Here is a 26,850-nt window from a genome sequence, read left to right as displayed (position 1 = left end):
TCAATTCAGTTAAATTTAACATTTCTCTGGAAAAAAAAAACCATACTAAAATGAATACACTTAGCCATGACAGAATGTTGTAAGAATGGAACAATAAAGATTCCAACCCTCAATGGCATGAGAAATTGTTTATGAGTATCTAAGCCATTTCATACTTCTTACAAATTCCCTCAGCTTTTTAAATAATACAGTTTTCCCTCAAGTGTCCTGTCTCTCCTCATTTAAAATTCAATTGATATTTTGATTGTAATTTAATGTTAAATTTGTTGTTCTGATTGGTGTATGGACTTTTGTTTTAGGTAGCATTAAGCAGAACATCGTTCAGAAACTTTAGATTGGATTAAAAAAAAGGTGTCCCATAACTGCACAAGGCACATCCCTCAGAGTAACATGAGCACATGTACCAGGCAGACAAGTCCACTGTATATATAAAAGCATTAAGCAAGACTTTTGTCAAGTTAGGAATAATGTTTTCCAAAGAGTGACCTAATAGTTTCTTAATTTGTCACTGCTTTGTTGACTTAACCTTCTTGTAAAGACTATACTTTGAGAACAATTTTAAAAAAAAAAAAACCAACCAGTATATATTTACACATTGTGGCCAAGATATGAACATAGAGTCATGGATCACTTCTAAAAGTCTTAGTGGGATGACATGTATTCTCGGAAAACACAACTAGAAAATTGCACAGAAAATGAGGCAGCTGGCATATTCATTTGGTTTGCAACTAGATAGCTAGTAACTATAAGCACATAGTATTTCACAAGTACATGGCACATCCACACAACTTGAAAACCTTTCCTACGGCAAAGATGAACTTTACTCACAAATAATTCGATCTTCTAATGTATAAGCCCTCATCCCCCTCTCCCCTTTATTCCCCTCTCTTCATTACTAATGATACTAGTTTTTGATAACCTTCTTGATGATTAAATCTCTCAGCTTTTTCAAAAGTAAGAACTTTAATCAAATAGAAAAGCAAGAAATGTATTGTAATTTATTTTCTCTCTTCAACAGAGCAGTTATTCAGTTTGAACTGAATACTAATCTTGAGAAATCGAGGCACACTAGTCCAATCTTCATGCTGTTCTTAAACTACATAAAAGACAACAAGATTTTGTGATTCTATTCTGATGAAAAAAAAGGAATAACAGAAGTTACTACTTTTCTCTATGTTCTACAGACATGCGGAAAGACAAAAGTACAGGAAGCTATGTTCTATTTCAAGAGCTGTAGCATGCTTGCATTTGAAAACTGTAACCAAAAATATAAGAGGAGCAAAGTATAATGTAAATAAATTTATTACATTAATAAACATATTTCTGAGGTGTTATTAAAATAAATAGCATCTGGTTGTGTGTAGGACTATATGTTACAGTCAGCATTTCTATCCAGACCTGCTGGGATAAGTCTTTTGCTATTTTAGAATAAAGTATATTATTCCTTCATGTTAGTAGGACAAAAAAAAAAGTATGTTCATACCATTTGTTCAGATAAACTAACAAACATATTTTCATCTCCAGAAATTCATGGATGACTTTTCTGCATAAAATATAGAAATAAATGGCAGAAATTAAGTTCTAGCTCTTTTCAGTTCAGATCTCGGTATGAGAAAAGGGAGAAATTCACCCCTTCTTCCTTAAGAAACTGGTCTTTGTCAAAAAGATTACTACAGTAACTTGGGGATTTCCCCAGTGTTATGAAATACCTCTCAAGCCAGGATTAGAATTTGCAGCTCCTCCTAGCCCTTCCTATAATATGATAAATTGGCGTAAAGAGGTGCAACATGGCAAGGACCTTACTGGACGTCATTGTGATCCAAAATTATATTTTGCATTATGAAAACAAAATGGGGTACACAATGAGACAACAAAACAAACCATTACATTGCACAGAGGCAAATACATTGTTTTAAAAACTAGAATGGCAAAAATTGCAGTTTTTTAGAATTTATGCTCAAAATATTTTATTTGCTGCAAATGTTATACATAAGATAAGCATAGCCTTAAGTAGAAAATGTGCCTTAGAAATCTCCTTTGCCTACAAAATGCCCTAAATCTATTCTGTCCATTACACTGGTATGGTAACTCTAAATAAATGGTACATCAGAGTTCTTCCTTCTGTGCTCTTTATTAAATCCATGGGACATTTCAGACATACTGTAGCTCACAAGAACATCACAATATCTTTCTGGGTCAGGCTAAAAAAATCCATCTAGCTTAGCAGAGTCTGCTGGTAATTTTCATCCTAGACTAAACCCATGTCTATTAGACTATTCCAAGTCACCTGCATACAAGCACAACTTTTTCAAGGAAGAAGAGGAAAAATTAAGTTGAATTATCAACAGTTATGAAAAAGGGTGAAAACGGTTCTCTGACTGATGGATTTTGGAAATTTATGCACTAGAGACTTCAAACTTCAGAGCAATTTGCATTCTTCGCATTGATGGTAAAAAGGACACTTAAAGATGATCTCCCTGTTTTTGAATTTACAGCAACCCCCACCATCAGATTTTACTACATTATTATTACTGTAGCTTTGTGTGTTTACACATATACCATATATTTAAGAACCCAGTTTGCAAGGACTTCTTACACACGTTCTTCACCAAGGTCAGGATAGGGCATCCCCACGCTAACAAACTGTTATAAGAAATAGTTTCTAATAAAAAAGATCATAAATAATGGCATGCTAGGTATAGCAAAAATCCATTTTCCCACAACCATAAATATAATATCCAAAGGATTCTCTACTAACAATGGGAAAATGAAATTCAAGCTTTGTCTTCTTACTACATACAAGTAGAAACAAGGGGACTTAAAAGACAAGACAGTTGTTTTATAATAAATCTTGAAAAACAGTTATTACATTTACTTTGGTAACAATATCTGGACCATTATGTATTTTATTTTCTCCTCTGACTAGTTATATGATTTTTTACACAAAAGTGTCAATCACCATACTACATGAAATCTTTCCATTAAAACATGCATTCTGAGCTTTGAAGTGAAGCTGACATGCAAGGGAACCATCAAGACCTCTTTGGGGGTTTCTTTTCTATGAAAGAGGTTGCTACTTACAAGTTCACTATCAGGTTAATTTAAAAGTTTTTGGAGAAGAGGGGGTTGTATTTCTATCATACTGGTGGCACCTAGAGGTCAGATCTCTGTAACTACAACTACAACCGATCCAGCTTTGACTCTGCAAGCAAGGCATAAAAAAAGATTTAAAAAGGAACTATGGCATAGTTTGGCTGTCCAATACTCGGTGTCAGGTCTTCTTTACATGAAATGAATGGATTCTCAAGCAAGTCGTGATATATTTTTTCTCAGGAATATATTCTTGTTAGAGAGACTTCACTGTATAATCTACAGTGTCACTTTTTAAAATGATGTAAAGTTCTTGCCAACTGGGACTCCCTCCCTGGGAGTACTAAAGAAATACTTCAATACCTTCTACCACTACAAAAATTTTCTGTTTTACTGACATGGATACACAGAAACAGCCACATTTTTAGCAATACAGGTCTGCCTGCTTGGTACTATAGCAACTCATTTTTCTGTTCTGTCTTTTTTCAGTCTCACTTTCTGTGTATCTCATGTCATTTGTAGGCAACAAAGCAAAGCCGTATCTATGACACAAGCCTGGGACTGGCGAGGCACTGCCTGGTTTTCTCCACCCTGTGATAACTACAATATTGCTAAACAGTCTCTGAACTTGAAGCATCCACCAGAGAAGCAGAAAATGCCATTTCCCTTCAAGCAACCATTGTAAAGAAACTAAATCGCTGCATTAAGGCCACACAAAGTGCAGCTCAAATTGCATCTGTGGATAAGCTCAATCTTTCAAATTTTTATTTAGTTTCATTATATATTGAAAATTTATTATCATACTTTGTAAAGAAATATATACAATTTTACTTAAAACGGGACAGCAAAATCTGAAGATTTCAGTTTGAGACCATTTATTAGTAAGCAGACTTCACACCAATGCAACAACTGAATTTTGCATCCATAAAACCAAATGCATTTCCAAAGCCTCACTAGTATGGAAACCTGACAGAAGAGAAAAGTAAGAAGGATCACAGGACCTTCAAGAGGAAGTAGAAATTAAACTATTCCCAGCAGGATTAGGATGGGATGGAGTTGTTTCATCTGTCTTTGGCTTTCCACTAGATGCCTTCTAGATGAGGAACTAGTCAGAACATCATGTATCCAGTACTTGAAACACCTTTTCTGTACCATCTCAGAGACCTCCAACTTTTAACTTGCTGCAACCTGACATGTGGTCAGCATCCAATACAAGTATTTTTTCCATTTCAGTTTAACAGGAAAGAAACCACTCCAGCTTTTCCAAGTCAAGCAAAGAAAGACAAGGGTTCTTAGCAGCAGCTGTTTGCAAGTTTGGAGACTATGACAGCAGCCATCCATGAGGTGAAAGGAACAAGGAAAGGAAGGACATAAGGCAAGATTACCTTAGTTTCCAGATTTGTTTATGAAGCTTCTGCTTATAACTACATCTTGGTTCCTGTCTCCCCTCTTGTGTGTACAGAATAGAAGCTGCATACTGGAAGAAAGCTAGGAGAATTTTTTATTTCATTATTACTTTTAAGATGTGAGGTGCAAAGGACTGAAGAATGAAAAAAAGTTTCCTTATTTATAATACATTAAAAGACAATATGCAAGGTTTTTTTCCCATTTAATATTTTTTCTACTGAAAACTGAGCTTGTTTATACTGAAAAAATTCTGATTACCTTAAAGCTAGAATATAAAATAAGAAGGGAAAGAAAAATGGAAAAGGAAAAAAATTAAGGTTTGTTCTGTTGGATAATAGTAGTAAATTTGCTAATTTGTCTATTTGTGAAAACCCTTAATGAAGGCACACCTAAAACAGGACAGATAAAGCCTTTGTGTTTGATACAATATTTGATATGTCTGTGATAGATACACAGAATCAAGGGCAGAGTCTTACAGAGCAGCACTGCTGCTACTTATTTGCAAGAAGCTAGAAGGAAATCTTAAAACCCTCCCTGAAGGAACAGCATCTGTATCTGTGTATGTATTCTGAGGATTGTTATTAAGTAGTATTAGATAACGAGATGCTATGACTCCCCAATTCTGAATGGAAGAAGAAGGGAAGCAATTACCTACTAGTTTTAATATTGCATGCTATAGAATGAAAATTATATATTGTATTTTAAAAATAGACCATGAAGTTCACAAGCACTGTCAAAGGAATTCAGTTCAGAAAGGTTTTTAGCATATTTATAAGTAGCAACTGACATTCTTTTAGAAATACAAAGATGGTTGCATATATTAGGTTTTTAATAGGGCAACAGCTTTGTGATCCATGTCATTACATGCTTCGGAATGCCACATCCAATATCTGGCACTCTTATTCTTCAAAGACAACACACATTTGTATGTCCTCTCTACTGGAATGCATATTGGTTTATTATTCTTAGAAATTTAAAAAGCTTATTGATAATGCTGAGCTAATTTAAATATTGGAATGAAATAGTCGGACAATACTCTCTTAAGGTACATACATTACAGAGGGGGCCACATTTGGAAAAAAAGATCATTTATTCAATTGCTTTCATTTTGTTGGCTACTTTGCAGCAGTAATTATTTTTCCCCTTAATTTCAGTATTTGTTTTAGAAAATTGAATTGGAAACATCTATAAAGGAATACAGTCTCTTCAAAGTCCCAATGTTTGCATTTAATTCCCTTTCTCCATCACCTCCTTCCTGTTTTTCCCCAAATTTGTCTTCTAGTAAGGTAAAAAAAAAAAAAAAAAAAAGCAATACTTATGATTTTATACAGTTCAGTCTCAAGACTCCACAGAACATTCATTCCGCATATGTCTACATACCATCAAAACATGAACTATTTATCAAAACTCTGTAAAGAACTTAAAACTAGTAAAGAGAGATCAAAGCTTCAAATTTGTGCTACACAGGAATACTGGAAAAATGGACCAAGAACAAAGTATGTCCCCTATGTTGCCTCACAGCAAGGAACTTCTTGCATGAAAATGCACAAATAGGTGCCCTGACTTCATGGTTCTGAAGGCTAAGCAAAAAGGTAGAACAACTCTAAGATACAGGGAATCTGAAAGTAAAATTAGAGAAACAGTTTAAACAGGAAAAAAGTTCCAATTACATTTAAAACTACTACTTAGTACACTACTTTATTTTTCAATAATTCTGTCTTGCATTTCACCCCACTGAGGTCCGATTTGTGTCAATGCAAGTACCTTTGCAAAAAGGTTTCTATTTACATTCTTCCAAATTCATAAATATACAAATACTGTACATTACACATACACTCATTAAACTGAGTAAAAAAAATTTACTCATTTTGGTGTTTATATCATGGAGATTACAGTTATCTCTTCATAGAGAAGACAGTTCAATTTAAAGATTTTTTTTTCTCACTAACATTGTTCATGCTTAAGTAGTGCAAATCTGAATTATAAATCTTAAAATCACCAAGAAAATACAAGGCCTTAGGGCCAATTATTAAATAACATGTCTCAATTTTTATATCAACGCAAAAGGCAGACAATGCTAAGAGCAAATAAACACAGATGTCTCTTGAAAGACTGGTTTTATTAGCCTTGCAATGCCTATTATGACTGGGTAACTACGTCTGAATAACCTCAGGAGACATAAATTGTCTACTGAAGCCCAAAGAATATGCTGAAAATCCACATGGTCTACATGTCCACTACAAGGAGCTGCCAATGCTACCTGTTTCTATAAATTAGGTCCCCCAAGTCAGAAAGGCACTCAAAATTAGTGGAGAGAGGTGACCACTGAGAATTTTTACTGCAGGTTTCCCTCTGTATTGGGAAGAGAGAAAGAGAGAAGTCGGGGGGGCGGGGGGGGTGGGGGTGGTGGGGGTGTGTGTGGTGGGTGAAGGTTTCCACACCAGCCTCTCCTCAATGTCATGTTTTCACGAATGAATTAATTCCCTGAGGATGTCTTAGGCATCTTCAAGCATTTACTTTCTCCACACACCAGAAAGAACAGGTCACTTCTGATATAAGCTCTTCCTAAATCCAGAAAAGTAAGGCTGGACCTGCTAAACACGGCCATAAACAGACAAATATGAAGTATTTCTGGACATTTAAAACATTCACTTGTGTGCTCAAATTAAAATGGGCCAGCACTTCAGAACAAGAAACTATTTCCTCTTGACCCTCTCAGAAGTTTGGACGCCTTCCCAGAAATCTCAAGACTGGCGCAAGGCTTAGTACTGTGCCTGCAAGACAGCTGCATCTGGATACAACCCTTCCTGGGAATGCACAGGACAAACCAAGGAAGACAGGTTGAACAGATGTAGTAAACTGAGGTGGTGCCAGGTCCAGAAAGTGATCCACATTAATCAGATGCTCCAAAGAAATTTCACTCGGTAAGGCAGCACAATATGCAGGCCATATAGAAAACTAACTTTAGTTATGCCAACAGATCTCATGGAAACCCACGATCACTCACACAGCTTGGTACCAGGCAGTTCAACCTGCCGCCTCTTCTTCTGGGAGGGAATGGCTACAACTCACTGAAGTTCTCCCCCATGATGACCAGCTCTTTATGCAACAAGAAAAGAGAAGCAGAGAAGAAACTGTATGAAATTTACAGCAAACTAAGTTGACAATTAAATGGAATAATTCCAACAATTGAAATAAACTTTCTCTAACCCATGAGGGGGGAGGGGTGTCTTAAAAAACATCAACAAATCAACCCTAAAATTAATCTACTTTTGCAATTTAAATCCATGTGTTACATATGAATTAGACACCAACCAAAATAGCTGCTGTTATTATTCTAATCCATTTTCTTCCTAAAGTGAAGAAGTACTGCTATGGACATATGTCCTTAATAAATCTGGAAATTAATTTCAGCCCTCACATTAATTGCAATTAGTGTCAAATTTTTATAGTGCAAAATGACCTCAACACATAATATTTCAAACATGATGAGAAAACTAACAATTTCTATCAGAAGCAATTTTATACCATTAGATAAATCTCAGTCAGAAATAGCACAGACACCATAGATCCTGCCATAGGCTAAAGGGATGATGTAGCCTCGCTTTCTTTAATTTGCATGATTAGTTTTTTGCCATGTGCAGCGTTTGTTAGCTAATCTTACTTATTTCTTGCATCAGTGAATGGAAAGTGCAAATAAATGGCAAGCTTACATGTCTAATACATGAAACAAACAGAAGATTATTATTGTTTAAAACAAACACATTCCTCCCAAAAAAGAAAGGTACACAAGCATCTACTCTGGATGCTATTCAAGAGAAGAAAATTGGTACTAACTATGAGAGTTTATTATCTGCCTGGAGATAATAAAGCAAGGCTAAGAAGTGGAAACTGATTGACATGTGATATTTTAATACTTAATTTATTATACTTAAACCTAAACGCATGTATTTTAAAAATTAATTAATAGATGCTGTAGCAGCTGTATTTTTATATTTCTTCAACCTGATGGCTTATCTGGTTCAATTAGGAAATATGAGACTAGTCAGCTACAGATAATTCCTCATTTCATTAAAGGAGGTGCGTGGGCAGGAAGGGCTTCCCAGAACTGCATGCAGCGTAAGTGGAGAAGCAAAGGACAGGAACACCGTGGGTGTAAAAAGGCAGGAAAGAAAAGAGAGATAGTTTAGAAAAGCTATGCGGACAGAAATGGTGCTAGACAGTAGAGGACTTGTTTGATAGCTTAGTATCTAGGCAAGATTTGGAGAAGGGGAGGCAAATGGAGGGAAGACTGTGAGGCCATGAAGAAATTCATGGCAAGAATTCAGTCTGAATTTTCACTGACAACAAACCACAGGAGAAATGCAAGACAGAATGTAGTAGTGCTGCAAATATGTTAAAATTGCAAACATTCTTGCCAGCTGCTGCTGTTATCATGAGAAGTAATCTTGTGTTAGGGTTTATTAATAGCAAATGCTTTGGAAGAGACTGCCATTTGTACTTACAGAACACTGTATCATGCAGATTGACTTTGAGCAATCTTAACTGTTTAAGTATAGTAGTAGGTCTACCTACACACAGGGTAAGTTAGAAAAAAAAAGGTGCTAGAAACATACCAAAAATACCTTTGTAGCACCTCCTCTGCTGTTCTTTTTCAATTTTCAGAAAGTAAAATTCTGTTGGGAGAGTATCCTTAGAAAGAGAGCAGTATAGTGTCACCTACAGACTGCTGGCCTATCATCCAAGGAAAAATTTTCTGTTTCTAGCAGCTAACAACACATTATGTTTCTATTTCCATTTTGTCTTCTGTCTTTCATGTCTACAAGCAGTAGGGTCTCTGTGCAGGGACAATTTTGCATGCAGCATTTAGGACAGTATTATTATAATACAAATAGCAATATTTGTAAATAAAAGTATGCTCTTTAAACCTATGTCTGTATATATAAATGGTGGCATCTCAATCATGAAAAAACATCCCACATGATACCATTTAAGAGCACTATGATGCAACTGGTTACCTTCATTATACACCAGCTACATTATAACATTTTATAACTATTATAACAACTGTAACTAGCTACATTTAACAGTTGGACTAGATGATCTTCAAGGTCCTTTCCAACCTAGATGATTCTGTGATTCTGTGATAAGCTGAAATATATGCTGACTACAGAAACTGGAGTCAAATACAATTTTAGAAATTCCACAGGAAGGTACATGTATTAAAATCTCTTGTCTCAAATTCGCATGTATTTACATATCACAGATTCCTAAAATAAGTCTTTTACCTACCTGAGTCTTCTACATACAAGTTGCCTCTTTTTTGCAATTTACAAAATTCTATCTACTACCTTGCATATGTAAAACAATGCAGCATATACAAGCTTAATAAAATATCTGAAATAATGAACCATCTGAAACAGAGAGGAGAGAAAGAAGCATGTTTTACTAATTACAACACATTTGTTGTCTTTGCCACATTATCAGATTATTCCCTGTAAAACAAAAACATTTCCCTAGCTCACAAAAGTTCCATGCATTGGCATTTACCAAGTGTTATGAGTTCCTTTGATACTAAATATAAAATAAGTTGGGTTAAGGAAGTATTGCTAAACTCAGATAATTCATAACAGAGGGACATATACAGAAGAATATATTTAGACTTTTAGTATCATTTATACATTTCAACTCATTCTTCTTCTCTCCTCCCTTTATCAATCAGTTTAGGGTCAGCAGATCTTTGGTGGTCTTGAAATAGATTAGAATATGATCTACAAAATAAAAGAAAAATACCACACACACAAATCTTACAAAATTTTGGCTACTACTTCAAAATGTTATGGCAGTAGCAAAGTTATTAAAAACAGATTTACTGTATCACTGTCTTGCACAAAATCAACATTTTCATATGACATACATAACCAGCACTTCTCTTTCACAAACATGTATATTTGCAGCATATTAAAAATGTAGTACAGTTTGCAATTATCATCTGAACTTTTAAGAAAAATCATTACCCTACTTCATGGATTGTATATTTTACTATTAGAATCATGGCCATTTGAGAGGCTAGTATCTAGAGAAGTTTTTCTGAGATGTGATCAAACTGCCCATGACTACACAAATGATCTGCAACCATCTCGATCCTCTTACTAAGAAACCTTGCAATCAAGCTGGTACTCAAAAAATATTTTAAGGAACACAACAAATTAGACATACAGACTTCCTTGACTAAAAATAAAGAAAGTGAAAAGTCATGTCAACTTCAGTGTTGTTTTCTCGCCCTTTCAAACAACTAACATTATAAGATACCTGAATAGAATTTAGAAAGACACTGCTGTTGTCCCTATGTAAAACTGTATTTTCAAACGATTTTATCATGAAATAAAGATATATAAGCATACCAGGAGCTGGAAAGAGGGCAAAAGGAGGGAGAGGAAAAAGAGGCCCACTTTTAACAGAGGATTGATATCAGTGCGAAGCTGTGGGGAGGAAGCAGAATTAGTAGTCTAAAACTAGGTGAAGGGCGAGTGTGATAGAGCTGACCAGAGCCTCAGAGTTTGGAAGAAAAACATAAGCTGAGCAGTGAAATTAGGAATGAGATGGGATCTTCGCTCTGAGGAGTGGAACTATTTAAACTGTCAAAACCATCATTCCCTGACAGTAACAGTTCATCACATAAGGAACAACGATCAATCGGTCGTGATAAGTCGCAGAGATCCAAGAGCAAGATGCTAATGCTGTAACCCTGCTTATGACTTGTCTGGCTGTCATTCTCGTTCAGTTCGACTTCCACTCAAAATGTGGGGAATGCCAGAACAAAGACTGCCAGTTAAAATTAATTTGCCCTCTTTGTGGTTCTGTATTAAGAGATAGTCATGACACAGCAGTGCATTTTTTCCTCACAAAGGATCCTTTCCCCATACCTGAAAAAGATCTGTTCAGGAAATTAATATGGCTTCATTTGTTGCAGAGGGACAAAAAGTGTTTACTTAGTGATACAAGGGACTGCAAAAAGACAAAAAGGAGATTCATGGTTAAGGCAATCAGGTTTCAAAGCAATAAATGAAGTATTTAATTACACATTTCGTGAGTTCCCCTCCAGCATGATCAATCAGCAAAGAGGCAGCTGGGTCAGTTTATGGCATCACTGCTGTCTCCCTTTTCCTCTTTTCTTCTGCTGGATGCTATAACCTCCACAGCTTGAGACAATAAAACAGCTTGAGACAGACTAAGCAGGTAAAGAGCTTTCACAAAGTCAATCCACCATGTTTGAATAGCTCAATGTTAATAACAATAAAGGTTTCTAAAGACATCTAAACAATTGGGCACAAAGGAGTAAAATTGCCCAGGCAACCTTCCTTCTGACATCTCCTGAAGTGACTGACTGCAGAATCCTCCTAACATGCTTTTAGCATCTGCACCCGCGCATCAGTCTGTAACAGACAGCACTACTCACTGCACGAGAAATGGAAGTTTTAAATGCATCAAAACCACAAAGAAAAACATTTTACCTAGTGTTAAATATAAATGAGTTTCCAATTGCTGCTTTTATCTTGGCCAGAAATAGGTAGAACAATTTAAATATAAAAGTGTTTCCCAAAGAGTCAGTATGGTGACAGAGGATCACTGAATATTCTGAAAAAGCAGTCTCTGGGAGTGCTATGACATGTGATGCACTGGAGGTTTGGAGAAAAAAAAAGAAAAACAAAAAAAACCAACACGCACACCCCCCTCCAAAAAAACCCCAACAACCCCCAAGCAAATTGTCAGAGGTTGTCCAAGTATTTTTGACCCAGTACAGCAGGTTGGGCTAGATAAGCAGTTTAGCTAGCAATTTTCTTTTTTCCAGGGGACACAGAGAACAGCTGTTTGAACAGCAAACTAAGTGCTCCCTCCTACAAATGGTTATCTTAAGCCCAGAGCTTTTGTAACAACCCACAGAAGGGGCAGGGTAGACAGAAGCATACTTCTGCCTGTATCTAGATCTACAGAGCCATAAACACTGTCTACATCTGACTGTATCCATGATTTTGAGGTTTAAAAAAAAAAAAAGATGGATTTTGGTATGGCTTAGCAAACCTCTTGTAAGCATAGCCTGGGAGACCACTGGGCTCTTCATCTAAGTCAGGCTGAACCACCCCACCTTGAGTTGACCAGATAATTGAGGATCTGTCCACTTCTTTTTCCACTTCTGTGATTCCTATTTTATTCCCACCACATTAAGAAAATAAGTAACATATTGCTCTTCTTCAAGGCTATCACCTCACACAGGAAGAACTTTCATTCTCTTTGCGAGAGGAGGTGAAAGGCATGGGAAAAGCAGATTCAGAGTGGAGATACTGTATATACTTTAAAAAAGAGGAAATAGTTCATTATTCAAGATTATTTATTTTCTAAAAGGAGTGACCCTCTAGGCAGAGTGTTACACAAGACTTAGTCTTGCTCATTTCTGTAACTTTCTAGTATTCTTTTCTTTCCACTCAAAACCATCTGCCTTTTCAGTTAACTTCCTCCTGCTGGACCTCTGGAGTACTTCTGTTTCATTCCAAAGACCTTCCAAAACTGAAACTCCAAAAATAATAAAAGCAAGAAAACAAACACTATAAATTATAAGTTTAAAAATGAAAAGTAAAACCTCTGTAAGGCTGGCTTAATTGTGAATATTTGGATATCTAGAATAATGGACACACTCCTTTATGAGAAACAAGCACAAGGGGATAAGAACAAACTTCCTTTCATGTACCTATTAACTGATCAGTCCATGATCTATATTTTCATTCAAGTGACAAATTCTAACACAAACAATGGAATTTGAAGTAAAGGCTAACCTAGCTTTGAAAGAAACTTATTTCTGACAGATACTCAAAGAAACTTCTTACCACCAGCGGCAACAATACAAGTTCCCTTCCACAAAGCCCAGAACCAAAGGCTCTCTTGTAGAAGATGCAGACATAGGGAGTGCTCTGATTTGTCCAATGACAGACTCTTAAGCCTCCCTTAAATTTTAAATTAAAAACTATACAAATATACATATATAATCACACACACACACATTTTCACACATTTTTTCTTTATGCTCTTCTGACAGTCTCTTCTTACCAAATGGTAAGAAATTCCAAGGAAAAAAGAGATAATAGTTTTCATTTTGTGTTTAAGGGGAAAATAGTTTAGTTCTTTTTCATATTACTCAGGGACTGATCCAAAGTCAACTGAAATACAGGGAAGTGTAAGATGGGCATTTCAGAGAAAGCTAAATAGTTTTTTGTCCATTAAGTAACTTCTTACTGTCATCCATGAAATAACCTGCTGTACTCAAGCAAGAAATATGATCTGTTGCAGAAAAATTCAGGACTACATTTCCCTGAAGAACTGAACAGACGGACTACTTGGATGAACTGCTGACGCAAACATTTACATAGATTTGACTAACAATGAAAAGGGTGTTTTGGTTGTTTTAACACAGAAATGAAGGGATAAAAAAACAAGTCCAAATAAGTGAAGTTGTTTGTGCATAAGACACATTAGTATTTCAAATAAATTATTAGCATACCAGTCAACCAGAGAACGGAGGAGGAACAGGAGTCTCATTCCAAGTGCTCTTCTGGAGTAAGAAGCGAACCGATACCATATGTAATGCTTAAGACCAGTGGGTGCTCTTATATATGAGCAACATGGGCTGGTATAAAAATCAATGCTTAAATGTTTTATCCTATCTTCACCTAACACACAAGTACATCGTACAGAGGGAAGCATTTCACTGATGAACTAAGTTGATGAATTGCCAAAATTTGGTCAGATACATTTTAACGGTGAAACATATGCACATGTAGTGAAACTACTCTTACAAAACAGAACAGTATAACCATATTTAGTGTTTCTGAGAGTAAATTTCTCGGGCACTGAAAATGGATACATTTATTACCTTGACTTTTCTAGCTTGGAATATCACAGGGTGCACACATTGAAAACCCTGCTTTATAACAATTTGGTGCTACTTTAAGCCACTTGAAGGAATACTGCAAGTGAGCAAGTCACTTTCACAAATTCTCCAGCTTATTAGCACTTCTTAAAAACGTATATTCAATGTGATGAAATTGTTATACAGCAACCTCCAAGAGCAACAAGTACTGGAATTTTCAGGAAAAAACATGGAACACTGACAAGGGAAGAAACCTATTTTTAAAGTACAGCCTTTGAAATAGTTAAGAATTGTAACATTTCAGAAGGAAAACCACTTCTACTGTCAGTGGTTTAAGAGCAGTCTAAGGGAAAAATCACATAGTTAATTAAGAGACCAGTTTTTTGTCAACAAAGTATTTACCACGGATAACAAAATACAGTACTTGAGTTTGGAACATACATGACATACCTGACTATCTCGTAAGAATGTTCAATGATCAGCTGCAGTTACACTGCACTGAAGAGCTAAATGATATCTGATACCTGAAGTGTGTACTAGTTGAAAGGTATTCATTGCTTCTTCACGTTATACTATAAAATCTACTTCAATGCCTACAAAAGATATATTAACAGCTAAAGAGGACCCTGGCCATGTCTATGTTTGACAATACTGCATCAATGTTTTCAGCGACAGCTTTGAAGGAATACATACATTTATTGTGTAAGTATAGTACTTTTAGAGCTATGCACTAAAGTTATTCTCAAGTGCTACACAAAGAATGCTAAGCAAGACTATTTTTAACTGGATTCAGATTAGTGGTATTGCAGACAAGTGTTTTAACTACATGAGCAAACTGACAAAATGCATAAGGGCAAACTGTTAAGTCCTGTGCACTTCTTGATACAAGCGCAGTATAACTAATGCAGAGGATGCAGAAGCTATGAATTGTCAGCTCTCGTAACGGAAGTATTTTTACTTCCGAGCATCACAGTACACATCTTAAAGATGTTTTGCTTGGTTTAATGTACAATTAAGGAGAGGAATAAATGAGTTCAAACAAGGAGAAAGGCAATAATCTTTAAGTCAGGTCAGTGTTTGAATGGTCCAACCATACACTTGCTAGAAAAAAATTAGTATTGACATATTACCAATTCAATAACCTAGAAGCAAACTGTAGCTCATATTCTAAAGTACATCAAGTTTAGGTCTGAACATTAATTGCTAAATAATTCAATGCATTACTTATTAAATGAATGCATTACTTATTAAATGAAAAGTAGAATTAAAAAAAATAAATCTAAAAGTTGCATATTGGTGAATACCTTGTGTCAGAACTCATACTTCACATGAAAATACTTTTTTGATTCTTGCTATGTTTAATAAAATGATAAATCTACGTAACAAAAGTACTGATTCTCTCATCTGTTAATATCCAAAACTAGGTTGGCTTTTTGTTTGTTTGTTTGTTTTTTAAATATGCAGAAATGAAAATGCAGATCTTATAGGCAACCTACATGTGTTAGCATGGTTGGAACCCAATATGGTAATCGTTATGAGTTACATGCAGGCTTTGAGTGTTGCAAGGCATGCGACTAAAGGCGGAGCTCTAATCTTTTCCACTATCAGCAGCCATCCTACTGAGAATTACTAGTTTCAGAAGACAAGATAAACTTAAATAGATTGATGATAGCTTAGCTCGTAAAACATATGTTTACAGCACTTCTTAATTTCCTCCTTAGTCCTAATGCTAAAAGAAAAGTAAATGCTGAACAGTTTCTTAAACCCTCCCAGACTTAAAACCTCTGAGTCATTAAACGGACTGCTTGAATGCAGTGTAGGACCAGACAACCAAGATAAGACTGTGGTCATTTTTGAACAATGCAAAGTCTTCAGAGAACTGCTTTAGAAATTATTTTTTTTCATATTTCTGATAAGTTAATGTGTGACCACACTTATTATTACAGAAAATACACACACAAAACATTGGCATTAAAGTTCCAACAGTATAATGTATTAATATAACCACAAAAAGACTTGTGAAATATATCTACTAAACGTATCTTCTATGCTGTATACTATGCTTTATCCAAGACAAAGGAACTAAAACTATCCAGATTCCAAATGCTTATTTTCAAGTAAACAGTTCTCAAATAATATAAAAATTTTGAAATCACATCTAGTAAAGCGGGTTACATTATCACTTTCAACCTTATGAAATGTTTCTATTCCGTGTTCAGCAAACACATACATATAATATCTAATTTCAGAAAATACTCTCCTGAAATGCACAATCCAATAGTAAACAGCCATATATATATTTATAATTTTTACATTGCTGCAGGTTGATATTATGTTGCTAGCTTTCAATACATGCCATACACCATTTGCATATAAGAAACATTCTCAGACACTCAAAGCAACCTAGTAAAAAGAAATCAAGCTTTCAAGGGTTATCTTGTAAATTTAATTTTTGTCTGTGATTTAACTAGTTTACTAAAAAGGAGTATGTTGACATTCAAGGAAAGCCAGCACATTTACAAAAGCTGAGCTAGATTTTAAAACTTTCATCAATAAATGGAAATAGTAGTTATTCAGTAGCAATAGAAAACTCAAAGTAGTGTTGGGAAAATCCATTATGAAGAGCAAATTTATTTATAATTTTACTGAAAAGAGTTCCAAACAGTAATAAAGAAGAAAAATTAATTTTACTTTAAAGAATAGGAGCTCAGCAGTATGCAAACTGAGTAACAAAATCATGATGTAAGTTGATTTGAAAATACTTTTTATTGAAAATTGTATATTACAGAGAGAACAAAATTTAAAATACTTTATTTTTAATTATATAATGTGCTTTAAGAGCCACTTTATTCATATAGTTCCTGAAGCTGTGGGATAAGACCCGTGATAGTTTGTCAGGCTAGGATCGTCTATATATAAACTATATCGCAACCTCCACATAGTAACATGCTATTTTTATTTTTCTGTAACAGCAAAAATGTTATCTCCATTACTGAGTTACAAAAGTATTAAAATCATATTTTAAGAATTTTTACTAAAAATGTATAAATATTAATTAGGTTAACATCTCTAAATTCTCTACTTTAGTAGCCAACACATCACATGTGCCAATACAATTCAGAACTGCATTCAATGGATTTTACTCCAAACTATCTACATCAACTAAAAGAGTGAATAAAAGCAAAATACACATTTATGAATGCAGCTATCTTGCACAACATTTGTTTTCATCTATGTGGTTTACAACTATAAAAGAATCTCTGGCATGTCCCTTTAAATGACTAATAGCTAAGACAACATGTACATATTTTAATTAAAGCACAAGCATTATTGAAATAAATGACCCGAGGGCTCCTCTATGGCACCCTGAGTGAACAGATAATACAGATATAAGTATTTCCTCATGGAATGAATGCACAATGACAAAGCACTGAGCTACAAGCCAAGTGATCAAAATTCAGGTTTTAAAGACATTTACACTTACCCGCCTGCGGCAGAAGGGCAGGCCCTGTGCAATGATGCTGATGCTAAATATCTTCATTATTGTTTGGTGTGGTAAAGGTTCTTTGGCACTTTTAAGATCAACAGGAACCAAGCCATGGTTGATGGCAGTTTTCCCAGGTTTGGACATTTTATTGTTCTTACTTTGTCAAGTCTACTAATAATGCAAGAACATTGCTAAAAACTTTGCTTCTAAAGTTGCATCATTTTTTTTTGGTTGGTTGGGGTTTTTTTAAGAAAAGTTTCGGTCTGGTGATTCAGCTCCCCACAGCCTGCTGCCTTTGTCTCTCAACCTTCTCCTGCCAAGTGTCCTGACCTGTCTGCTGCTCAGTGAAGTGCAAGCTATCCTAGTATAGACAGGAATTAAACTACCAAGGGGCAGGCAGACTGCTCCTGCCAGTCAAACAGCTGGTGGACCTCCCCTGCAATGTCAGAAGAGCCCTTCTCCAAAAAGGGATCCGCAGATTGAAAAAGAAGAAAATAGTGACTGCCAGGAGTTTTAATAGCCACAGCCACTTATGCCTGTACTTTAAAGGAAGTTTTTTGGTTTGTTGTTTCTTTGGTTTTTTTTACAAGTTGACGCTGTACTTTCAGAAAGAAAATGCAAGGAGATTGCAACCTTCAGACAGTAACACTTTTACTGCAGGATCAACTCCACCACTCTCCGGGCAGACTTCTGGACTTTCAATAAAATTTGACAGCTAGTGACTAAAAAAACTGACCTGGGCTTTGCTGTTTCTCAACCACTGTCTCCACAAACATAATACATTGTTAAGTCCAAAAGTTAAAAAAAGAAACAAAAATGGAAAAAAAAATTGGAAAAAAAAAAAAGGAGTCCCCTAAAATGAAGATATTGGCTTGAAACTTGGTCTTTTAATAGAAGTAGAGACTATCACTGTATTTTCACCTACACTGTGATTTTTAGCTCCTTCTTTCTGTCCCTTCCTACTTATGTACAGGTACCCCAGTCTGCCCCTTCTCCCCTTTCCTTGCTATTGTGGGAGTAGCAGCATCTGGGGGGGGCTTTGGCTCCAGGGATGCAATGGTACTGGAATAGTCTTCCCTTTTCCAGCCATCGCAGGTTTGGGTACCAATTTGCTCAGGCCTATCCATCACACTGACGGAAAGGAGAAGGACTCTTCCTCCGAGAACAGCATTCCCTGAAGGATGCGGGGAGAGGTCTGCTGGCCCTTAGCAACAAACCCGACTGAGGGCCATTTCTGAGGAAAAAAGTTCTTACTCCACTGGACAAAGCTAGAACAGCAATGCCTATTACTGAGATTATTCACAATTAGTTTACTTCCATTTTAAATAATTTCTTGATCAAATTAGCTTTCCTACAATGGCTCTAGGTTCCCACAATCCCTTTCCGATTCCTGTACTTGGACATGTTTCTTAAAAATATATTCAAATTTTGAAAAGCTTTTTGAGCAAAACTAAGTAGAAAGAGACAAAAGCCTGTGAAAATGCTGATAAGAGACTCAGAAAGCCATCAAAGCCCTTGTATGAACTGAGTCAGTACAGTCCAAAACACAGTGAATAAATGACCATAAAGAAATCTTACAAGTCCCTTTATGCACAACCCAGCAAAGGTAATTAACTGTATAATTATGTGAGGGCAAAAGAGGGAGTGTAGTAATGCTTTAATGCTTGAAGCACAACACTGTAACTTGACAAAAGACTGCATTAAAATATGCCTTTATTAGCATCTCCACTTAGCCCTTTGTTTCCCCTTCAAAAGGCCAAGCTCTAAGCATGTCTCACTCGCATAAAGAGGTCTTAACCCTAACCAAACACTTGCTTGTTGAATGTTTTTTACCAAAAAAAAAAAACCAAACCTATAAAAATCCCTAATGTTTCATTGATTATATATACACTACAGTAAGCATTCACTTTTCACAAAATATCTCTCAGACAAACAAAAAAATCCTTATTTCTTTACAGATGTTGCATACAGAAATGCTGTGATAATATGCTAGGTAGCACAGTATTTTCACGTACTGATTTTTTTTTTTCTTTTCTAGCATTCCATTCAAATGCCATTCTAAAGCACATTTAGACATACATTTTCTTTTAAAAGACCCTTTACATTTCCTTCTTTATACTTCATCCTGTAACATCCAAAAACCAGTTTACCATTAGCCTGTACTCAACATCAATATAATCAGATCACAGTTTAGCGCTTCATTCTGAATTACTTCATATTTTATACAACTAATAATAGGCTACAACAAATAATTGGCTGGAAGACTTTGGAAAGGTGTCTTGGGATCTCAGTTTCACTCAACTAAGAAAACTTCACTGAAGTACTCCAAAGAGGGAGAAAGAGTAGCCTTTTGTTTCTACTTTGAATAACTAAAGTGAAGAACAGAGCTAAAACCCCAAAAGAGATTCAAAAAGAGGCAACAGGTCAGAATTTTCCATTTTTGATGTACCGGTCACTGTCTCAATTATTCCAACAAAGTGGGAAATTTACGAAAATGTATTTATATCAATATAATTTGAGATTTGAGTAGTATGTATGTAAGACAAGAACAGATACAGTATTTCGTACGAAGCAAACCTCAGATTCTAGTTTAATAAACAGTATTTCATTTAATTGCATGCAGAAATGTCTGCATATGTGTGCACACACTAAGAGAAACTGCTGAAACAAACTCACTTTTAAAAGATTATTTCATTGTGCAATTGCTGAAAGGATAATTTGACAGTGTGGTAGATCACTATTTTAGTATCAGCCATTATTAGTTGATACGAGAGCCTCGTATCTTACTACTTCACAGGCTTACTCCCTGCCCCCTCCCCCCCCCCCCTTTTTTTAAAGTATTAGCTCATAACCAGAGTGCAAAACAGGAACACAACTTGGCCCATTTACAGATTTACATACAATTGGGGAGCAGACAAGACTGAAGTATGGCATTCTCCAAGCACCGCTCACAGCTCAAGTCTCCAGTCACAGGTTATTCTCACACCTCTGAAAAGACAAAACTCTGATTGTCAGCCCTTCTTCTTTTGTGGTTCGAGATAAAAGTCCCAACAGTACCTTAGTTTTTCTTCTGGAACTTCCAAAATATCCTAGAGTAATTCCACAGGAACGTACTTCTAGCTGAAAAGAAGTATCATGTTCATATTCAGTGTAGTTCCCTTTCCAAGTGCATAAAGCCAAAGCAAAATAAGGCTTTTTTTTGTCCCACATGAAATTACAATGCTAAATTTCACACTTTATCATAGCAATAAGGAAAAGCTTCAGTTTTTATCTCTGCCTAATTTTTTCCCCCTTTTCTATCATTGTCTCACAGAAGAAACGCACTAGCAGATAAGAACTTGTTGGCCCAATTTTATTTCCATGTATCATCACTTCTTTTTAGTCTTAGATTTGCTACACATTACTGACTGTAGGTATTATTGTCTTACAGTAATGTTTAAAGGTCCCAAGCTATGCTGGATAGCTATAAACATTTAATAAGTGTCAGTCCTTAGCCTGAAAATACAACACAGCCTAATTTCAGCAGTAAGAGGGTGTTACAGGAAGACAAAAATGGAGAGGGTTGGCTGTCTTAGAAATGTCAGGAATATATTGCATATAGTGGATATCACTTATTTTTATATTTATTACACATATAATATTAATTTAAGCTCCAAATGTAAAGTTTAAAGAGACACTCTGTTGCTTTTATCTTTAAAAGTGTGTATTTTTTATATTATACAGAGTGAGAACATGTATACACTTGACAAATGTGAAACTATGAACATTTGAGCTTTAATGCTTTGTAATACATTTCTCTAACATCCTGTTTCTAAATAAAGTGGGACTGATTTCCAGTGATGCCTTTTTTAAGTGCCTGCTTGTCATTTTAATCAGAAGATCATGTTTGAAATCAGATCACTTTATTTAGATGCATAAAAGTGCCTGAAAACTGAGTTTGAAAATACTGGTTTGAGATTGTCATGGACTATTAACTGTAAACTTAAGAATTCAGAAGACTCCTCTTACTTTTTTGGCTAGTCCAGTGAAGAGATATCTTTGTAAAATGAAAGCATGTAGTAAGCAGCAGTAATTTTTATACCTTTCAGTCAGAGTAATTCAAAGTGATCCTATAGCAGAGCTTTTTAGCTGTTTACCAGAAAGCAAATGTTACAAAATTAACTAGCTCATTCAGTATACTTGACTCCGGAAGCCCATGGTTTTAAGACATGGAGCTATGAATTTATCCCAACAATGAAAACCAGCTTACTCAAACTTTACAGAATCTTCTCCTAGAGCTGACAATTGTTTGCATATTAACATTACTGGAAAAAAATAAACAAAGTCATGACATTTTAATATGGTGATGGAACAGTACAAGACCTAGAGAGACATAAAGGAAGCATTTGCAAGTATAGAAAGATTAAAATGCAGAAAGCAGAACCCCAGATAGTTTTTCTACAATTCTTAACATCGGTGAACAGCTGCCCTCAAATGGATAAAGTGAGCACTACAACATTTTAAAAGTCACCTTCTCAAAATATTAATAGTAGCATAATAATCCTTTGAATGTGTTTGATAATATACTTCCTAAACAACATTTTTTGTAAGCTCTGCACAGCTGAGCATACAGAATGCACTATAATTTACATTATACACAAGCCTCACTGATCCCTTGATATTGACGCTGGTCCCTGCCCATGTGTAGAAAGAGTGAGAACCATTTCCCTGGCAAAGCAAAGTAGTCTATATTACACTAGTAACTACTCTTACATAGCGACTGTGGTCCCAAGTTTATTTATGTGAGGGATTTCTAATACCAGTATACAAATAGTTCCCAAATGATACATTGCACATTAGCCTGCTTTGTACAGGCAAATGAATAAGCTGTGTAGAAAAAAGGCACTAATTGCAACTGTATTAGTGGTGTTGCACAGAAAAAAACCATTGCTCTGAAGAGTCTCTTTCATATCCAAGTTTATCTAATATAAAAATCTGTATGTATAAGAAAACATAATGACCCAGACCCCTGAAGAGGGTATGGAAGAAATCAATGGAGAGGATCCTTCTGATTTCCCAAGATCAGAATTTCCTAAAAAAAGTACACTTGAATAGTATGCAAAAGGGGCAAAACTACTAGTTAAAACATGTGAACTGATGGCTTTCTCTGTACCTCATGGAAAAAAACCAAGTGTAGACCTGTTGTACCATGAGCAACAGGCCGAATGAAGCCTAGCTCCAGGTGAGACTGGCATACCAATTGGAACTGTACTGAACTACACTATGGCTTCTCCAAGGCCTTATGGTCTCAAAACCATAAGAAATCTACATATAAGAGTCATTCTGAACAGTTCAGCCATAGCAAAGCTTTATTCCAGGCTTACGTCTTACTATGAGTTTTGACTAATAAATGACTTTATGGCGTAAATTAAAGAACAAATGTCAACTGAACCTGTTTACATGGTCAGAGCAAAAGCCAATTCCACAAGGATTCAATGATGTCTAACCAGGCGATGGCCACACTGTAGACTTCTGCCTCAGCAGATGCATTAATAAGTCTCTCTCTTTCCTACCTACCCTCTAGTTACCTTGAAAATTTGTGTAATCTTAATCTGTCTCTTTGTGAAATTGGGTGAAAATTAGTGAAGAGATGCATAAACTCTGTAAAGGAGGAGACACAATATCAGGCAGATGTCTCAACGGCACAAGCTTTGTTTTCTTCAGCAACAAAGCTTAATAACATGGTGAAGAAGAATCCAGATTTTCTTAACTTGGACTCACTTAGATGATACTTCCTCATTATAATTCTGGCTCTGGAATCATATTGAGGCATGGCCATTACTAACTACTGTAATGAAAGAGGTTGGTATCTAATACAAAAAAGCCACTTTAAAATTTTTGCCACCAAAGGGCAAGGAGGAGATACACCTTTCGCAGCTGCTGGTGGAAGACGGTAGAACTTGTATGACACTCCTATGCTAAAAAAAATTATAAAGGTTCAAACAAATATAGTCAATGATCATAGTAAAGCTGCTGTCTGGCAAAACATTTCACACTCCACAAGATAGCATCCCCCAGAAATCCACTAGTAGAGAGGCCAAAGAAAAGATGAATATCAAGTATATCAGCAAAGGGGAAATAATCAGATAAACATATCTACTAGACATTTTTCGTGACTATGTGCATGCTCCTATCTGTTTAAGCATCCTGGTATCTAAGTGTGAGTGCATGGAGAAATGAAATCATACTCAAATTTGACCTACTGCACTTTAATATTCATGTATGGCATTTAACCACACTAGCCTTGCCTGCTGGGGAACCCAAGCAGTAGGTCAGACTAACCAATAGCAAGGGTTCACTAGTTTTAGTTTCTAATTGTGACCACCAATGCAAGGGGGTTTGAATGACTATCAGTAAAAAATAACAGATCTCCATTGGATCTGTTCAATCTCACAGCTGATCCTCTTTGGAGCTGAAATGAGACAAACAGGTCAGCTGGAGATTCCAGCAGCAAAAAGAAGAGTAGCACCTCCCCTTCTTGCTCTGGCCATTTTATTCCAAACTGTTTCTTAAACTGGCGGTAGAACTTGTCAGACTTGTGAGCTCTGAAATTATTCCAGTAAGTAGGATACCTGAAAATCCTCAATTTTTGTTGTTGCAAAGTTATCTTTCCACTAGATTAGCAAATGTAAACAGCTCACAAAGCAGTCAGGTGCATGATGAGACAAACAGCAAAAGTGTCAAGACCTCCATCTTTGGGCAACAATGATCGCCTCTCTTTGTCCATGGATCCCTTAGCTTGCCATACTGGTCCTGAAGAGACATCAATTATAAAAGCTTCCTAGGCATCACAACAAATACAGAATTTCATCTCAAAAGGGAAGGGAATATGCAGATACATGCAGCTATAGGTGTGGGATCTGCCCTCAGTCAGGATGGTACTAGTGCTAAAGAGCATTTGAGAAATTACAGGGGACCATTTGCACAAGCTAACTTTTTGCAAGGTCACATCATTTATGAAAGAAACATAGACTATTTAGTAAACTCTATATTGGCAAGATTATGTAATATCAATACTAATGATGCTATCATATCATTAAAACATATACTTAACCATGTACATTTAAAAAAAATAATTCCTACCATATTTAGACATCCCTGTAAGTGTACGTAATCATTTGTAACCAGAGGCCTATATTATTTGGCTTTACTCCACAAGCCTCCTAACTATTTACTGTACTATTGTTGTCATTGTCACTTTTTTAAAACTATCTTTAAAGCATGTGTCTTCATTTCTTCATTAAACATTGCATAAAATATTCCAGGTATGTAACAGAAATCCAGCTGCATCATCTTGCATTTTACAAATATTCCAGAAATGTCCGCACAGTCCTCATTTGCTATAATATAACTTGTTGGATAAGCAAGTTTAACTCTTTGGTCTAGTCAGAGTTGCACCAGCTGTTAAAAAGAATTGCTACAGCTGCTCTGCAGGAATTTATTTGCTGACCACTTACTTATGCTGCTGTTGCACCTTTAAATAAAGCTGAGACAAGAATTAAGAACTACAACAACAGGTAGAGAAGTCATGCAATATTTAACACTGGATTAAAATGCAAGTCAAATTCCCAGCTGAGGATAAGCTGGGGGAAGGGAAAGCAAGTGTTTTTATTAGTAAGGAGGCTGCTTTTATGAAAAAGGAAGATAGATAGATGATAGATAACCAAAAAGTTAGTTTTCCATACAGTAATTCAGCTTTTCTTATCTCTGTATCACTCTTCCATGTAAAATGCAAGACTTTCAATGAGAAATTCTCTACTTAGATACATGCACACACAAAATATACATGAGGCAGTACCAAAATATTTAAAACATGATTATCAGGTTCTGAATAATGTCCAAAAAGCACTGCCAAAAATTAGTTTTGGACTTAGAATTTTCTTCCTTTATACATATTAAATGTGAAAAGGAACAATCCCCAAGACATCAGAAAGGTGTTAAAAATATTTCTGCCACCTAATACAGTTAAAAAAATTACTTCTATAGTGAAAAATTCTGTCGAGATACCATGTATTCAGCATTAAAAAAATTTCCTCTTGTATAAAGCCTGACAACCCAGTAACACTTCATATTGGCTATATTATCTACTGCCAGAATAAAAGGTTGAACAATGCAAGTATTACATTTTGTATGTTTGAAAGTATAGATATCAAGGTCTATTTTGATTCAAGATTGTGTTTTTTTACTAGAACTGTAAAATACACATAGATCTAACAAATGCAACAACTGATTGTTACACTGGCATTCATTTGATAGCACCAAATTAAGCTATATAATCCTTTTCAGCTGGTTAACAGCATACTGCAAGGGGGCATGAGGCTATTTATAAAGCTCAAGCTATGCAAAGTAAAGAATGCCTAGCCTACAGAAAAAAGCAGGTAGGCTGAGGAAGGGCTGGCACTCTTGGTTGGTATGGTTGCCACCTTGATCTTTTATTTGTCTTCTTTCCTTTCCATCATCTGCCCCCCCCCCTTCTTCCTTTTTAGAGGAAGGGGAAGCCTTGCCCGTATTTTTATTTAACAAACACTGGCTTTGTCTGATTTGTTCTAATATCACTTATTTTAAACGCTTATAAGTATTACGTAGAAATTGACTTTCTGTATATGGACAACCAAATCCATCTTTGAGTTTACTGGCTGTCTGATACTCTGACTTCAAACCTGGCCAGCAAACAAATGCAGTGCAGTAGTACCAAATTCTGACTGAGCGTAAGAAGTTTCAACAGTGTGTCCTCCAAAACTGATACACACACATACATGTAAACACGGTGTTCAGCATACTTGCTGTAGCACAAGTAATACTACTACAGTAGTGATTTACACCAAAGCCAAAAATTGTGCAGATAGGCAAATGTCTCAGGGTACCATTTGAAAGTGTCCTTGCTTTGGATGAAGGCCAGCTTCAA

At 35.8% G+C, this 26,850-nt stretch overlaps 1 protein-coding gene across 4 annotated transcripts in view; it reads right to left on the bottom strand.

The window, feature by feature from the left end:
• FBXW7 (F-box and WD repeat domain containing 7) overlaps nt 1-26,850 on the bottom strand; it is a 191,129-nt gene that overhangs the window by 65,089 nt on the left and 99,190 nt on the right. Inside the window, exon 3 of one of the 4 annotated variants that reach the window (XR_012623136.1) lies at nt 20,808-20,894. The exons of 2 other annotated variants lie outside the window; for them this stretch is intronic. Coding sequence is in view for 1 of the 2 variants with exons in the window: in XM_074823024.1 (XP_074679125.1) it covers nt 17,904-18,050 (147 nt within the window). In the remaining variant the exon portion in view is untranslated. Of the gene's footprint in view, nt 1-17,903; nt 20,565-20,807; nt 20,895-26,850 lie in introns of those variants that run through there. One more of the 4 variants, XM_074823024.1, reaches the window with a different exon arrangement.

Source organism: Strix aluco, chromosome 4, assembly GCF_031877795.1.
Source record: "Strix aluco isolate bStrAlu1 chromosome 4, bStrAlu1.hap1, whole genome shotgun sequence".
Lineage (NCBI taxonomy): Eukaryota > Metazoa > Chordata > Aves > Strigiformes > Strigidae > Strix > Strix aluco.
Note: the sequence above shows the minus strand (reverse complement) of the source record. Positions and strands in the feature narration are given on the sequence as shown.